Source organism: Ambystoma mexicanum, chromosome 2q, assembly GCF_040938575.1.
Source record: "Ambystoma mexicanum isolate Mex_15411 chromosome 2q, UKY_AmexF1_1, whole genome shotgun sequence".
Classification (NCBI taxonomy): Eukaryota; Metazoa; Chordata; class Amphibia; order Caudata; family Ambystomatidae; genus Ambystoma; species Ambystoma mexicanum.
In genome coordinates this window covers 1,202,604,041-1,202,620,867 of record NC_090924.1, presented here as the reverse complement: position 1 = coordinate 1,202,620,867, position 16,827 = coordinate 1,202,604,041, and the positions used below count along the sequence as shown (strand labels likewise).

At 42.4% G+C, this 16,827-nt stretch overlaps 1 protein-coding gene across 1 annotated transcript in view; it reads left to right on the top strand.

Annotated features, from left to right (window-relative positions):
- DGKB (diacylglycerol kinase beta) overlaps positions 1–16,827 on the top strand; it is a 3,560,883-nt gene that overhangs the window by 660,573 nt on the left and 2,883,483 nt on the right. The window contains exon 7 of the mRNA XM_069648599.1: positions 3,166–3,215. Within this exon, the coding sequence (XP_069504700.1) occupies positions 3,166–3,215 (50 nt within the window). The remainder of the gene's footprint in view (positions 1–3,165; positions 3,216–16,827) is intronic.

The window sequence follows — 16,827 nt, the reverse complement described above, 5'->3', positions numbered from 1 at the left end:
ATATTTAAATTGCTGACCAAACAGGCATACCAACCTACCAAAGAGGATGACTCCTTGGGATAACTCCTATGACATATAGGGTGCTTACACCTATTAAATTCTAGGTAAGTAGACAGTGATTTAGAAGATGGACCTTTGAGTGGAACTTCCCCGCTATTGTGTTGGGTATTTTCATCTGACCTACGATCTAGAGACACAACCCCAGTATGATTTATATACACTGGGTCAAACCCAACACCCAGCAACGTACGGACACTTCAAGTCAAACAATCATCTGAACCACTTCCTCTTAAAGAGAGGGATGTCTTCAGTCAGCTTTGTTTGAAAACGGTTTAGGAAACCTAGATTGACCTAGAAGAACAGGAGGGAAGGGCAAGAACCACCACTAGGAAATTCCAGGCATCATGCAGATGGTATGTACCATCCCAAGTCAAAGTCTGCAACAGGCACCTCCGGATTTAGGCACTATCCCCAGAAAGGACAGCGGGAAAAGGACAAGCTAAATCCCTGTTCAATTGAGAGGGATACCTGGACCTCTAGACATAGGAAAAGGAAGGGATTAGCAGATCAGTTTCAAGATGAGAACCGTAGAAAACTTTGGAATTAAATACTTTGTAAAACCAGACCAAAGAACCAAGGTTGTGCTATCAGAAGATGACTATGATAACTGCTCCCTTTCTGGGTCGCACCAGTGAGGAGGTTCTCAGGAGGAATGCCCATCCAGAGCAATCTACCACTGGCCAGACACCTTCACAGACATCGAAGAGGAAAGCCCCCTCCCAGATGATATTGCAAGTCTATGGGCTGTAGTGTTTCAGCAGTGCTACTACTGCTGTTAGTAGCTACTACTACTATTACTACTACTAATAATAATAATATTAATAATCATATATTTATAATTATCAAGCTCATTCGCAAAATAACTTTACATTTATTATACAATCATGATTACCCACACAAAGTTATTACTCATGAAAGACACAGTTAGCCTAGCAGGGGTTTAATCCTCTGACTGCATATCACACATGGATACACAAGTGATTAACCAATTGAACTATCTTAATTTCATTAGTCTTCAGATTGCTGGCTCTTGTGGTGTAAGCAACAAGAGGATAGCACATTATGATGAACAAGAAGAACATTCCTTTGTTATTTCTGGTAGTGTGCTGAGCACAGCTGTTGTATTTTCTTCATGCCTTTGTAATTCACACCGTTAGATGTCCTTTTGATGCATTGGTGCATCTTTGTACATCTTAACTTTGTCTCATTCCATTGGGTGTTTCTCAGAGTTCTCCTCTACTACATGTAGCTGAGATCTTAAACCATGAGGTCTTCACAGTTCTATTTCATTGAATTTATACTTGGATTCCCAGGCATGTTTGATACCATGGCCTTTACCACCCACACTGTATCCAGAGCACCGACCATGTCATTGGCACTTATCTTGTTGGAAAAAGTCCAACACGTAGACTCGTGGCAGGGCCCCAGTGAGTGATGCACCGCGACATCTAAGATTCTTGATGGCCTCCTCAAGATGTTGTTGCATGCAACAGACAACATTTGCATCCTTTTTGGCATAATCAAATGGCCAAATAGTTATCTGTGAACTGTTCAATGACGCATAATGGCATTGCAGCTTTCACAAAACTGCTCCCATATGTGAAAAATAGAATGTCAGTGGTAGGCAATTGCCATCCTCAAGATATGACGTGGCATCTGGTAGAAGTGATGCAAATGTTACAGGAACTTACCCGTACTGTGGATTCGCCTAAAGTTTGAGTTGCTCTTCAAGGACACTGACACATTTCCGGTCACAGGATGGCAAAAACCTATGAAGCATGTCACCACAATATGAAGAATATGAACAAAGCAAGGACATGCATGTTCTTGCCAGTTTGTAGGGCAGACAGGGTAACTATGACAATAATGTGTTATTTTTATAGTGTTTTGGCCAAAGCTTTGTATGTAGAACATCTCTATGTACAATTACTATTGCCTAACCAATATTGGTACTCTTAGCAACCTCAGAAGGATGATAGTCTAAGTTCGACTTTTCAGGATTCAAACCTGCAAACTGTAGCCAACAGACCAATCTCAGCAGCGATGTCTTAACCTGCTGAGCTATCTTACCAGCTCACGTCGGGATTGTATGCCCACTGGCAGAAGCAAAGAAGAAAAGCTGTAGGTTTCAGTGGCATAACACCTGTTCCACCACCGGTATCATCTCCCAGATAGATGTTTACTCCACTGTGCACTCTGCCTTCATAAACCTCCACACGGAAAGATGCCTGAAGTTAAACTGCATGCCGGAGTACACCATAGATAAATTGGGAATTGGGACCTTCCTATGTCTGCAGGAAAAGGGAAGGAACGCAAGTGTGTGGTCAGAGCCATGTAATCAATGATCTGTCTACTACTTCACCAGTCCATGGTAGAGAGAACTTTTTGGCCGCAGAGTGATATTTCACATGCCCCACACCAAAAGGTTCCACATCCTAAAACTGTGCTGATACATGTCTGCATGAAAAATTAACACTGAATATGTTTTTTCTCATCTATGATCGACAGCCAGAGGCCCAGAGACAGCATTACCACTATGCTAGCATTGAGCAGCTGCACTCTTTTTGCCCACATTCAAAAGGCACCAAAAACTTACTTTGTGTAAATATGTTTTCTTTTTGGGAGTTAGTTCTGGGGATTGTCATCGTTAACACTTGTGGGGCAATATCAATGTTTCAGCGGTGACAGTTGTGCAGTGGCTGGTAGGAGATTCACTGCTGGTGGTAGGGCTGATTAAGGTATTGCGAGTACAACCCAGTCCTGTGCAGCGTGCGCCAGTGGAAGTAAAATGGCCTCTCTCCCACTCACTCTGGCACTACTAGTTGTTAAAAACACGTTGTCACACAAGATTGTTACTTCTCCCGCTGTTTTCTTTTGCTCATGTTCTAATGAGTGTACCCTGACTATTTCTATGACTGCTTCATTTCTACAGCAGTCCATTGGCTTTCAGTACAACTGTTCAACACATAAATACATGCAATAATTAAAAGAATGCATTTCATGCATTGGAAACCCAACCTTCGCATAGCTTATTTGTGTTAGTAATTGCAATGCATGCATTGTACTGCATTCGCTCTGTCTAATCATTTCCGTTTTATCTTCTAGTTATGTTTCGTCTTTATGACACTGATGGAAACGGGTACCTGGATAGCTCGGTAAATTTCTTTATACATTTTGCATTTAAATTCCAATATGTTTCCACTAACTTTTTAAGAACTAGAATATGAAAAGTTAATAAAGTACTTCTGTCGTGGCTGTGCATGTATTTATTTAGTGTAGTATATGTAATTTGTATATTTGTATTATTATGTTTATTTATGTGTGATGCAAAGATAGCTCCCATGTTAACATTCCCGGTAATAATAACAATAATAATAATAATAATAATAATAATAATAATAATAGTTATTATTATTATTATTATTATTATTAGTATTATTTGTGTAATTCAATAATCCAAATTGCAGAGAAAATTGTAGCTTTCTCAAGTTAAGTATTAAAGAAAAAACGTGCAACCACGTGATAAAAAAGGAGTTACAGGTTACTCTTGCTTGCCTTTCATGTGCCTTTTCATTGCCTGTCAGAGCCCAGTTCTTAAAAGGTAATGACATTTGCAATCATCAATTGTTGCTTCAAGACTGCCAGCATTAGTTGCAAAATGTTGGCATCACAATTAAACAATTATGTATTTGTGATAACTTATGAAGATGCAAATACCTGCGGTTAATACATTCTCATATCTAGCTTTTGAATGTGCATCAAGCGTTCACAAAGCATAAAATGATTACAATGAATTATACTTAGGTGTCAAGCATATTACAGACTTCTCCCTATCAGGCAGAAAATAATAATAATAATAATAATTAATAATAATAATAATAATAATAATAATAATAATAATAATCGTAATAATAATAATTCCTTGTGTACTGCACTTCTGCCATCTTTGTTGACCTCACCGGATGTCCCTCTGCAAGAGAAGAGCGGGGCTGTTTGTTGGATAGTGGGAGAAGCAGATGGGAAAACCTACAGCATTGATGTGTGCGGATCAAATCTTACCGGATCCTTTTCTATTGGTATGCTTCTATGGGATTGGCACAGTCATATGGGAGTATGTAATCGAGGTCGGAGGGTGCAAGGAATGAAAGGTGTAAGGAATGTTCATTGTTGCCAACAAATGAGGCAACATTTAATGGAGAAGAAGAGAGTAGCATGAGTCATAGTTTGGTAGTATCCCTACAATCTGTACGGTGTCGTTCAATGTGGAATAATGTGCAAGGTTGGGATTTAGAGGGTGGTTGGTAAGTTGGGTGGGCCAACACTTTTGGTACGGTGTGTAGTGGGGGGTGAGAAGGAGTAGATCCATTGCCGGGAGTTAATGCATCAGCTGGTGAGGCAGGAATTCAGCTTCATAGATGTTTTGGTGGTAGTTGCTAGGTTGTCGTTTTGTTGCTTTGTCAACCCCATGTAAGCATTATCATGGTCGGTGGAGAGAAAAAGCATGAGGCAAGTTGGAATAAAAAAAATGGTGATCTTATGTGGGAGTTAGTTGAAGAGTCACATTTTTAGTTGGTTTCTGAGTGTTGGGAGGTCTTCTTTTTTGCAGGCTTGGTTGGCAAAAAAAGCACATCAGGAAGTCACCAGGAGGTAAAAAAAAAGTGGAAACTCCATGTTATGTCAGCTTGAATCTTGAAAACTGTTTCTAGTGAGTTGTTGCTAGATCTTGGTCTGCTGGATGATATGTAGTCTGAGAATGAACTTCTGACTGATTCCAGGACCTAGTCATAGTAGGAATATTGAACAATGTATAGAGTTTTGAAGATGACCCTTGCTTATGAATGGGTGATTTGGTTTGTCTTTCCAATTGGAGTAGTAGTCTGGATGTTGCAATTTGGAAAACATTGTAGTCTTTTGAGCAGGTATTAAAATAATACAAGATAGAGGCTATTGGCATAATCAAATCTTGATAGTAACAGAGAAGTAACTTCCAAGGTCATGTGTGTGTGTGAAGGTCAAGTAGGGCACGATCTGCTGTAAAATGCCGAGGTGGAGGATACAGCCCCAGATGGCCTGGACCTGTCATTCTAATTTGATGTCCATTGTGACTCCAAGCGTTCTTACAGTAAGCACGGGGTAATCAAGGCTCCATCACATTTTTTCCAGTGACATGGTGTAGGGCCGTAGAGGATAGTGACACTGGTTAGACGTTTTGATTTGAAGGGTTGTGGGGACATGATTTGAAGGAGGCCATGACTGTCTTTTCTGTTACACCAATCAGGAAGGAGGCAATCTGGCATAGGGCCGTTCCCTTAATCCCAATGCACAGTAGTCTCTTCAGTAACTTCTGATGACTGATAGTGCTGAATGATGATGGGTTTCATAGAGCAGTTTTTTGATGGTGACATATTCAAAGAACTATTGGCATGTGATATTTTCTTTTCCAGGATTGCCAATGAAAGCTATTTTCTAGGTAGGATGGTAGTAGCACAGGTTACATTGTCTATCATGTTTATTTTACAAGGAGTTGAATAAGTGCAGTTTTGAAGGCAACAAGGTGATCTCTTGCTCGATGGATGTGTTGAGAAGCTAAGGGAAATTAGCTGGTATTTGGTTATGGTTTTGAAATATGAAGGGGCAAGAATATTCTGGGGAGTCGGCCAGGTGGCGGGATATCAAAGTGTTTGGCGATGAGCCTGGTGCTGATAAGGTGACAAACCACTGCAGACCACTCTAGTTTGTGTCCAGAAAGTAGGTTGTTGAGGGTAGATTGGTGTGATGTTCGAAGTGAATTTGTCTAATGCGTCTGCTATACAAAAGGATCATTACTTGTGCATGTGGTGAGGTTTGTCGTTCGGGTTACATTGAGGTGTTATTATGGAATGCTATTTCGTTCTGCAAGGCATAATCAATGGTAAGTGCAGGAGTGATTGATTTCTAAAACCCAATCTGGCCAGATGTGTAGATGTTGTGGCTGGCATGACAATTGTATGAGGGCTGGTATGGTTGATCATATTTTAAGTTGGTTTATCTTAGAATATGTTGCTGGTGTTAGACAAGAGATAGTTGTGAGATATGGGTGCTAGTAATTGTTTGATAAGGAATCTGAAGATCGGAGCCGCCATTGGATCTTTTGGGGAGGAGAATAAGGCTCTTGCTTGTTGATTGATGTGTGGGTGCTGACAGGGCAGACTTCAGATCCTTCATTCTTCTTTTCACTGTTCTGATCATGCTCTCTTTCTGTGTTCTATGAATACATCTGTCTTGGTACTGTGAGAAGAACCAGTTAGGACAGGAGATGCGTGGACAGGTGTGCGAGTGGCATCCTCCACAGGCATATGGGTCTTGTTGCAGGGCAGGTTATTTGATTAAGCAAGAGGTAGGTTTGGCTAAGAGGAAGATACTGGTTGTATAGTGCGTATGATGTTGTCAAAAGGGGTTCAATTGGCAGATGAATCTGGTGAGTAGATTGGAATGCTAGCACTGCAACTAAAACGGATTATGTCAGGGTCTGGTTATGTTCTATCTGCCTTGTCAAGACCATGAATAGGTATAACAAGTGTGGTAAGTAGACTGGGAGTAATACAATGCTGATTTAACTTAGCATTGGAAAGGTAATCCAAAACAGCAGATAGATCTATGCAGTGAAAATTATACCTAGCTGTGGCAGAAGTTTAATTTTAGAGAACTGCAGCAGAATGGGTCTGCCTATAGAGCTAAGTTAGACTGCAGCAAATATACTAATGATACAACTGATTAACCCAGAGTTGGTGGAACGTAACACTCTCCATAGCAGGACTGATAAGTCTATTTAGGTAATGCGATTGTCAGGCAGCAAAGTAAGAACATGTTTAGGTATTCTGCGAGATGCTGTGAGAGTGGGGTGAGAATTGATTTATCTGTGAAATTAAATAGTTTTCATCTAAAACACTATAATAACGCTATGATTCTAGCATTGACATGCAATTCTCTGGGAGCGAACAGATAGTAAATGTAGCTATGTTGTGAGCTTCTCTAGTGGTAGGATACGAACTAATTGTACTATGCTATGAGCTTCTTTGAAAGCAAATAAGTAATTGTTAGCCACGCAAAAAGATTCTCTGGCAGTAAGATAGGTAGTCTAGCTTGGCAATGAAAGTCTCTTGTGGTAAAATATGTAGTAACGTTGTGTTGCTTAATGAATCAAACTATACAGTGAACCTCTCTGGAAGGAGAATGAAAGACCGTATCCAGCTATTCAATCACACTATTTGAGACCAGAATCTGTGGTTTCATCAACATCGTTTAGTTGGTTGGAATTTAGTTCAACCTATTTTTGGTGCGACTTTTAAAAATAAATGTGTTTGTGGCGGAGATGTCAGAGAAAGAGAGGGAAGTGGACATTAGGTGGACTCCCATTCACCGAAAAAAAGGATACACTACCAAAAATAAGTTGAACTTAGTGCACGAAAACTAAATGTTTTCATGAAACTACAAACTACCCAATAGGTTTAATCTGAATATGTACTGATAGTATGTGCCAATTATGTAGTCATCAGGTTATTGGATGCAATTCTACAATATAAAGATCATTAGTTTAATCATACCATGCCATAATTTAATGCACTTCTTTTGGAAGGGAGAACAGTTAATCTAACTGTATAATTCATGATTCTCTAGCAGCAAAACAAGCAATCTAGCCATACAGTACAGTATTCTGGCAGGAAAGGAGATGCCAGTCTAGCTATGTGATCAAAATATCTGCAGAAGACAGCACACGCATAAAACATTTAAAAATAATAATAATTATATGCAGAAAGTCATGCTAGCTGTATTCCATTATATCACCAGGATTCAAGACCTTTCCGGACTAGGACAGTGACAATCTTAAAAGAAAGAACCTGAGAACAAGCATTCTCTGTCTGCTCCCCATGATGTTTCTGAAAGTGGTAGTGCTGTACTGTCTAACCAACTGCGTGCAGTGAAAGCATTTTCTCTATCCTTCTTTTGACAACAACGTAATTGGTTTGAAAGCACTAATTTCAAGACTATTTCTATGCATCAACCTTCTTGGTTTGAATGTATTAGCAGAGTTTGTTTCTGAGTAACAATTGTTTGTGGGGGGGCAAATATGATGTATTGCCATAGCATCATTTATCATAGTGCTGTAACATATGCAACAACAATTGTCTTGAATTTAATTTTGCTTGCAAAATACCTCATGAAGTGTACAGGCCTACTCTTGACCTTCCTGTTTTCATTAACCTTTTTACAGTGTCTCACATTAAGTATGACAGTAATGTGAACTATTTCTTGCTACCCTACGTGGCATGCTAGCAATAAATGTCATGTTGCAGGGCCTGTTCCCCTCGGTAACCACTAAACGTATGCCTGCAACTTCTGCCAACGAAAATAAACTATATATGGTTATAGAAAATACTATTTTGACAGCCAAGCATGATGGTTTAAGCAAATACAGAAGTATCCCATATGTTTCATTAAAGTTATTGGATAATAAGATATTACAAAGTCCTAAAGAAATGAGAGGCACACTCGCACTCCTTGAAACATATTTATGTTGTATCTTGCAATCTGGAATTCCAGAAGGTGCTGTCAGAGTATGTTGCAAGCTTCACTCGCTCTTTCTGACTGCATACAGTTTCAAACACAATCGAAAACACACTCCACTGAGGGTGTGGGCGTGTACTGGGAAAGAAAACTCTGGGATTAAGATACAAAGTTATCGGGGAGTGTGAATACAGCAGATTGCTTTGTGGGGGGGGGGGGTTGATATTAAAATACATGTCCTGGGACTGGTCTTAATGTTTGTCCTTTTTTGGTTGTATGTGTTAGGCGGAAACCTGTGCAGTTCCCTCTGGGACCACTGCAAAAGATTTAGGACTACAGGTGTTTGGCAGTAAACCCACTTGGTAGCAGTCTGTACCACACAGATTCACTTGGTAGCTGTGGCTGAGCAGTCAGACTTCCCTCAAGAAGAGTTAGGCAGTATGTGGAGTATACAAAATAGGGCAATTTACACAGTAGAACAAGCAAACACGGAACAAGGCTTCGGTGTAAAGATATATAGTTATTTTTTTATAAAACACATCTATGAAAAACACTCGGGCACTAAGACGGTAAACACTTCAATCACAATTACTATAAGAAAAATCAATCCCCCTAACAATAGTTCGACAAGTCTAGGTTCAACGGCACCACTTATTTGCAGACAGAGGTGAATGCTTTAACCTAGATGGCACTCTAGTATTCGTTAGGACGGGAGAGAAAAGGTGGGGCATGAAATTAACTCGGTACCAACACTTTTACGAACAAATGCAAGGCAAGTAAGGCAGGGTCCACTTTAGATCACAAAGTTCAGAGGCCAGGCCCACTCGGAGAGAGGCAAGGCGATATGTCCCAAAAAGATCACAGTGGAAATGCACTTCGAGTCTTTGTTGCAAATTGTTATAGAAAGATTGGACCAGTTCAGAACAGAGAGATGAGAACGCTTGGAGGCGACCCAATGGAGAGGCGAGGATTCAGACACCTCACGCTAACCGACACAAGGGAAGCCAGGCGGACACAGTACCTTGTTTGTGGAGAGACAGCTCCGGCGGGGGCAGTTGTTCCTGGTGGTGGATGCACGTCGGGTCTTTGTCAAGAGAAGAGATGATCTCGTCGTCGAAGGAAAGTTGAAGATCGTTGCACCACCAGGGAAGAGACCAGCCGCGGAGTGCTCCATCACAAGGCACCACCTTTTGGTCGCGGTACAGGGGTAGTGGCTATCCGGTTGCCGGGGTGCTCTGCACAGGCAATTCGACCACTACGTCCTGGAATGAAGAAAAAGCAAAGGGGACTGGTTGTTCCCACCAGTCAGGGGAAGAGACTCTCCGGCGGGGAGATCTCCTCTGTCGTCGGGAAGTGGTGAGTCGGTTCAGCAGGGCTCCACCGGAAGTGTCGTCGTTGCAGGTCGGCTCAGCTTTACCCTCGTCGGATTCTTAGGTCCTGTGGCGGCTTCTGAAGATCCAGTCCCAAAAGCCCTGCTTTTATGCAGAAAACCCCCATTCATTCAGCCTAGCTGTCAAACAAAACACACTAAGTGGTGAGCGGGGTGGCTCACCACTTGGGCCAATCACACCAGAGTGCGACTTGAGTTGGCAAGGCAACTCAGTCCAGGGTGCTTAAACCCCCTCCCACACCCTCTGTGGTACCCAGACAGAATGGCACCACTTTGGAGGGCCTCTGTACAGAAGCCCGCCAAAAGTGGAACACAGGGCTCAACCTTTGGTTTAGGAGTCACAGAGACGAACACAGACGCCATTTTAAAAACCGAGTTCTGGCAGAAAATTCCAACCGATAGATTTATTTAACATAAATAAACCGGTGGTATGTTAGAGATTAACGAGGAAAAGTATTAACCTCCAACAATGGGAAGAATCCCATAGGGTTATATTCGGGGTAGACTTTGCATATTCAAGGAGAGAGGGGACAGTCTGGGACTGTATTCTCAGTATAGAGTTGGAGAAGGCTTTATTTTTGCTTTTTCCTATTGTTCAGTTTTTGTTTGTCAATCCTGTGACGATCAGAATGATGATGTTCTGTTTGTCTTCAGAGCAAGTAAGGTTGGTGATGATGGAAATGGGGAACTATAAAGGCTGTCCTATCAATTATACCAACTTTCCAGGCCAACAGAAATCCAACAGCCTAGACATCCCCTTGTAGGGTATGTAGGTTGTCTTCCCAGTGATGAAGGCCAATGTTGTTCTCTCATGGTCGAGATCATATGGTCATACTGTATCATGTTGTGTGTTATCTTATTGATGAGGTGAGCGTCTATATCTAGGATTCTCTTCCATGAAGCACCAAGACTGTCTTTGATATTAGCCAAAAGGGTGTTTCAAAAGTGAGAAACCACTTGTCTTTGGATAACTGTCCTCTTCAGGAAGGCAGTTATTAATTTTCTAAAGAAGAGAGAGGAGGTAGAACGTAGGTTTATTCTTAATGTAGATATGAGAATGCAGAACTCTAGTGATTTGACATGGTTTATGAGTTTAAGGAGGGGGCAGTGGAGCCTTCAAGTCAGGTCTGAATCTGTGCCTTTTTCATGATGTTGTCATGTTGTCATACTATGGCACCACATAACATTGTATATAGTATTGCCATTAATTGAATAGGGTTGCTTGTGTACAACACGTGCTATGTATTTGTATGTATTCATCTGAACCTGATTTATCTAAATCTATGTCAATTTATAAAAGGCCAGCACTGTGATACTCTTGGGTTTGGACGTGTAACAAAAGCAATAAATAAATAAATATATACAATGTCTAGGGAAGCACTTAACATAGTGTGTGGGCGCTCCTTTGTGGGGACTTGGGTATTCAGTGTGCCTAAGAACCAGCCTGCATCACATCTCTTGAGTCTCCGACTTGGTTGCTTGTTCATTTTACCAATTAGAGAACCTTGGCTGGGGTGCTCTGTGCCTCTTCCCCAAATATGTAGTGGGCAGAAGTACATATGCCCGCCTCCAGTCTTTACAAGCAGAAGCACTGCAATGGTAAGGATCACAGGGAGAAGGACATGACAATCAGTGTGCAGTGACACAGGAGTCAGCTGAAGTGGGAGCAGGACATTTACTGCACCATGTATTGACTGATGGGGATCAAAGAACTGGGAGAGTAAAAGGAGGCAGGTGACAGGCAACAGGCATGACCACCAAAATCGAGGGGATGCTTGGAGAAGCTAGAATGACACAAATTATACCTACCAACATGTTATATTCACATAAGGCAGGCCACGTTTCTTTCCCACTGTGTGAATAAGAGGAAGTCTCTTAAGCAACACAAGGTGAGCAGCCAAAGGAAGAACCACTACACCAATACAGGATGTGCTTTCCAACAAGAATCTTGTTTGGGAGAATCATTAGACAAAAAGCATGCATTTGTTAAAATTGGCCACAGTCACCAAAAATAAATATATGGCAATGTCAGAAATGACCCTATCAGCAATGTCCTCCCCTGTGTACGTTTTCCTAACTGGTTTAGAGGGATGTCTTTGTTTACTACTCATTTAAAAGAACATCCACTTTTTCAAATATGAGGTGCGCTTTAAAATGTGCTGAATTACCAACTGATTGTACAAGGGGGGAGGGAATGCGAACATTTGAACGTACCTGCTGCTATGAGGTACACATTCAAATGCCCTATGAGGATAGAGATCAATAATTAAATGTACTTGCACATCTCATCATTTGTTCAACGTGACGTTTTAAAGAAGATCGATTGATTAGCAAGTGATTCATACTGATAGTTTACTGTTTTGCATTTCTTTTATTTTCCCAATTTGGAGTTTCCTGTTTGCCACTTTGAAATTATCAGTTTGCAATATTTCAGTATATTGTCTCTTTGTCTCAACCCACAAAATGCATACTTCAAAAATACCAATGTAACCCATGTTGGCAAAGTCAGAAACATCCTGATAAACTTGCCACATGGTATGCCAATTTCCAACAAATATATATGACCAATATGCATAATGCCAATATAATTCCATCTCGACAAATGTAGGATAGCATACCAATTTGAAAACCCAGTATAATCTTGTTGGACAATACCAGTATATTCCTAGCCTTACAGTCCCAGTATACTACTGGGTATACCTCCAGTTTGAACATGACAGTATAATTGACAATCCCAGTTAACTCACCATTGGCAATCGTAGTAAACTACCAGATTGAAAGTCCTAACATACTCCCAGTTTAACGCCCCCATAAAATTCTCACAATGAGAACCCCAGAGTACTTTCATTTGGCAAACTCGCAGTGTTCGCAAAGGGTTCAATTCCCAGTTTGCACAATGCCAGTATATTCCTGGTCTTCCCAATCCTTGAATACCCCGAGTATGATTATGCCGGTATATTACCAGATTAAAATCTCTGGACGATCACTGTTTAACAAAAACAGCATCTCTCTAGTTTGACAAAGCCAGTATATTCTCACTTTTACGGATTGTGGTGCACTCCCAGTGTAACTATCCCGGTACACTCCCTCTTTTCATAATTCGAGTACAATCTGATGATACCAATTCCAACATAATCCCCTTTTTGACAACAGTAGTATATTCACAGTTTAAAAATCCCAGGATACTACATGATAAGGATTCCCAAAATATTTCCATTTTGCAAATGTCTGCCACATACAAAATTCCATATGCTCCCAGTGTATACAATACCAGTATATTGCTACTTTCCACAACTGCAGCATGCTCCCAGATTCCTCTTGAACAATTATAGAATACTAATGCTGTGCTATTATGTAATCAGATTTAATTCACACTATACTATTTTAAAATCTAGTAAATGCAATGTTATGTTATTCAAGTATATTCCCAGTTCTCACAATCTTAATGTACTTCCAGAATGACATGTCCAATATACTCACAGTTTAACAGAGATGTCACTCGATATATACTCCAGATTTGACATAATCACAATATATTGCCATTTTTAAAAGCAAAACTGTATACTCCGTTTGCAAAATTCCAGTTTGAGAATGCCACTATTCTGATAGTAGAAAAAAGAAGTGCTTCATCTGTTCTATTATCACATTTTGACGCTGCCAGTATACTCCATGTGACAATCACACTGTATCATCAGTTTGAAATCAAAAACACATTCACTTCACAAACTTGCTCGCTCGCCATACCCATTCTTTATTAAATAGTTATGGACTTTATATAACACACATTATCAAGAAAAGCCTTCACTTGGCTCTGCTATGGCCATCTTCAAATCAGAGCCCCATGTTAACTATTTATTTAAAAACACTTTGAATACAATTTAATTAGCATGTGTTTTATTTTTCAAATTGTGCAACAAATGCACATAAATGCTATCTATATCATTGCACACACAACTCAGAAATGTATTTTAAACTGGATTGATTTAGCATCTCAATTAATGTTACATGCAGCGAGAATGCACTTTACATTTCCTATGTAATGTATCTATTTTGATCACCTTCCGAAACCACCACCATTTCTGGGATTGAACAGAAAAAAAAATGCAAATGGTGTCGAGAGGGCAGATAGCACTTCATTTAAAGAATGTTCATACTCCATTTGGATCAGTCGTTAATGGCATGAATCAGCATCAGTTACGCCTCACATATCTGGTATGTGCAGGTGAAATATGCCCCCACCTGATGCAGTCTCTCTCCGCTTCTCCAGATATTCCCAGCTCAGAACCCTTGAAGTGTGGCAAACAGCTTTGATGCTAATCATAATCCAATCTGTCTTTTTGTTGGAGAGAGTGATCCATTTCTCCCCTGTGTTTTGCCTCATGTAACCTCATCTCTTGATATGCAACATCACATTTTCCTGATTGGACAAGTCTTTCCATTAGCTTATTTAATAATCAGACACCCCCAGAGAATATAACATTTAGGGGCCGATTCATGGAACAAACGTGCGCCGAAAATCTTGGAGCAAGCAGGCGCAAGCTTGAAAAAACAGGCGCACGTGCATGCGTGCGATTCATGGAAGTCCCTGCGCATGTTTTCCTTGCGATTTCCACCAAACCCGAGCGTGTCGCACACGGGCGCACACATCATTGCAACAGCTCAAACACCGTGCGCGACGCACACAGGGAAAGCGCACAATGCCCGCGCACACACCAAAAAGGGGACAGGACACGGGGCGTAACACGCGGAATGGGGAACAACGCGTGAAAAAGAAGGCGTAACTGGGGAAGTACTGCTGGGAAGTACACTGAACGCCCACACGCACGCGTACCACACGTATTCATGGAATCGATAGGGCAAACCCACGCACGGGCAAAGACATGCACAGGCCTAAATACGTCTGCCACACGAAGGCAGGTGGTAGCGTCCCTGCGCATTCCAAAAGTGTGCACAAATAAAAAGCACGTATATACTGAGTGAGGTACGTGTATTACTGGGTTCGTGGGAAGTTTTACACGCGAAAAGGGCCCTGTGCAAGTGGGGTACGTGTAATACTGGGATTCGCGGGTAGTTTTGCACACGAAAGGGCTCTTTGTGAGTGGGGTACGTGTATTACTGGGGTTCGCAGGAAGTTTCACACTCGATTGGCCCTAGGCGAGCGGGATACCACTCACCTTCTGCCTTGTGTGTAGAAGAACGTGTAGCCAACACCCACCCGCTGTGAAGTAATAGCGTGTGAACCCCAATGGCTGGAAAACACACGCTCACACTCCACAAAAAGCACGTACAGAGCAATGGAAAGCCACATGGGATCTTCAACCCGTGCCAGGGCAATGCCCGTGCATGATACGTCACAGACGCGCTTACGCGCTAAGGGCCTTTGGTCCAATGAAATCGGGTACGTGTGCTGACGCGCTTACCGCTAAGGGCCTTTCCTCGGATTTCACACTGACGTGCACTTTTTCACGTGCCAATTCACTCCGTATAAAGCTGGCCACGCGTACACACACTGAAGACCACGCTCCTGCACTGAAGGCCATTTTCCTGCCCCCCAGAGTCCCGAGCACGCTCCCACCTGCCATCTGCTGCTGCCTGACTGCCTGCTGCCCACGTGCCCTGCTATTTGGTGCCTGCACGTCAGCCAGGGGTCCAGTTGCTGTGTCGACCCCTGCTGGAACAGAAGACTCCCAACTGGGATACCATCGCTCCACAGCCCAGCCCCAGGACCCAGTTGCCCACCCACGCCTGCCTCCACCCAGCCAGAGAGGCAGAGGGCCACCAGCTTCAGTGTGAAGGAAGTTGGTGTCCTGGTGGAGCATGTCCTGGGGCATTATGATGCCCTCTTCGGAACATCATGCGCCAACAAGGAAGGACAGGAGAGGATCTGGGACGACGTAGTGGTTGCCATCAACGCGGCGGGGGTGGCAACCAGCGACATCAAGCACGTCAAGAAGCGCTAGGAGGACTTCAGGTCCAGGACCCTCCACAAGGCCCGGCGCCTTGCGGAGGGGGGCCGGGTCAGCATGGGTGACATCCAGATGAGGGTCCTGGAACACGTATGCCCAGCGCTCCACGCACAGATTCTTCAGAGGAAGACCCGTCGGGAGTTGAGCGGTAAGTGGCCAAGCATTGGTGTGCGAGACAGGGCATGTTGCAGTGTGCTGGTTGTCTGATACTTGCCTGTATGTGTGACATGGGCCATGTATGGATGTGTGTATGCAGGGACATCATGGCATGTGAGACCAGTAATGTGCGAACCACATGGTTGGTGCATGAGTTCCAATGCTACATGGGGAGCTGTATGGCAAATGCACACATGAAAGCATGCCAGTGTCTGTTCTTGCACATGGTGGGGGTGTGAGGGATGGGTGCTGCTGTCATGTACATGTATGGTGCACATGTGTGTGTGTCTGAGAAGTGTGTCTGTGACTTCGATACGCCATGGATTCATGACACATGTCCGTGATGATGTATAGATTCACTCATGCAGTGCAGTCACCGTTGTATGCACTGTGTCTATCCACTGTGTCTGTGGTGTACAAGGCATGATGCATGACCTTCCAGTGATGTGTGTGCATGGGATCAGTGTGAGCCAGGATGCATGTGACTTTGAAGGCAACATTTTGTTTAATAGAGGCCCTTGTACATGGATGCTGATGTTGATTGCAGGCGCCATGCCTGTTCATGCATGTGTGTTGCGTGCATTCACCCATGTGTTGTGGAGGGACAGGATGGAAGTGATGTTAGACACTGCCACTCATGTGTTATTGCTTCCTGTCTAGGGGAATAGTGTACTGTATCCTGATGCTTGTGTTGTATGTCTCCCTCTATGC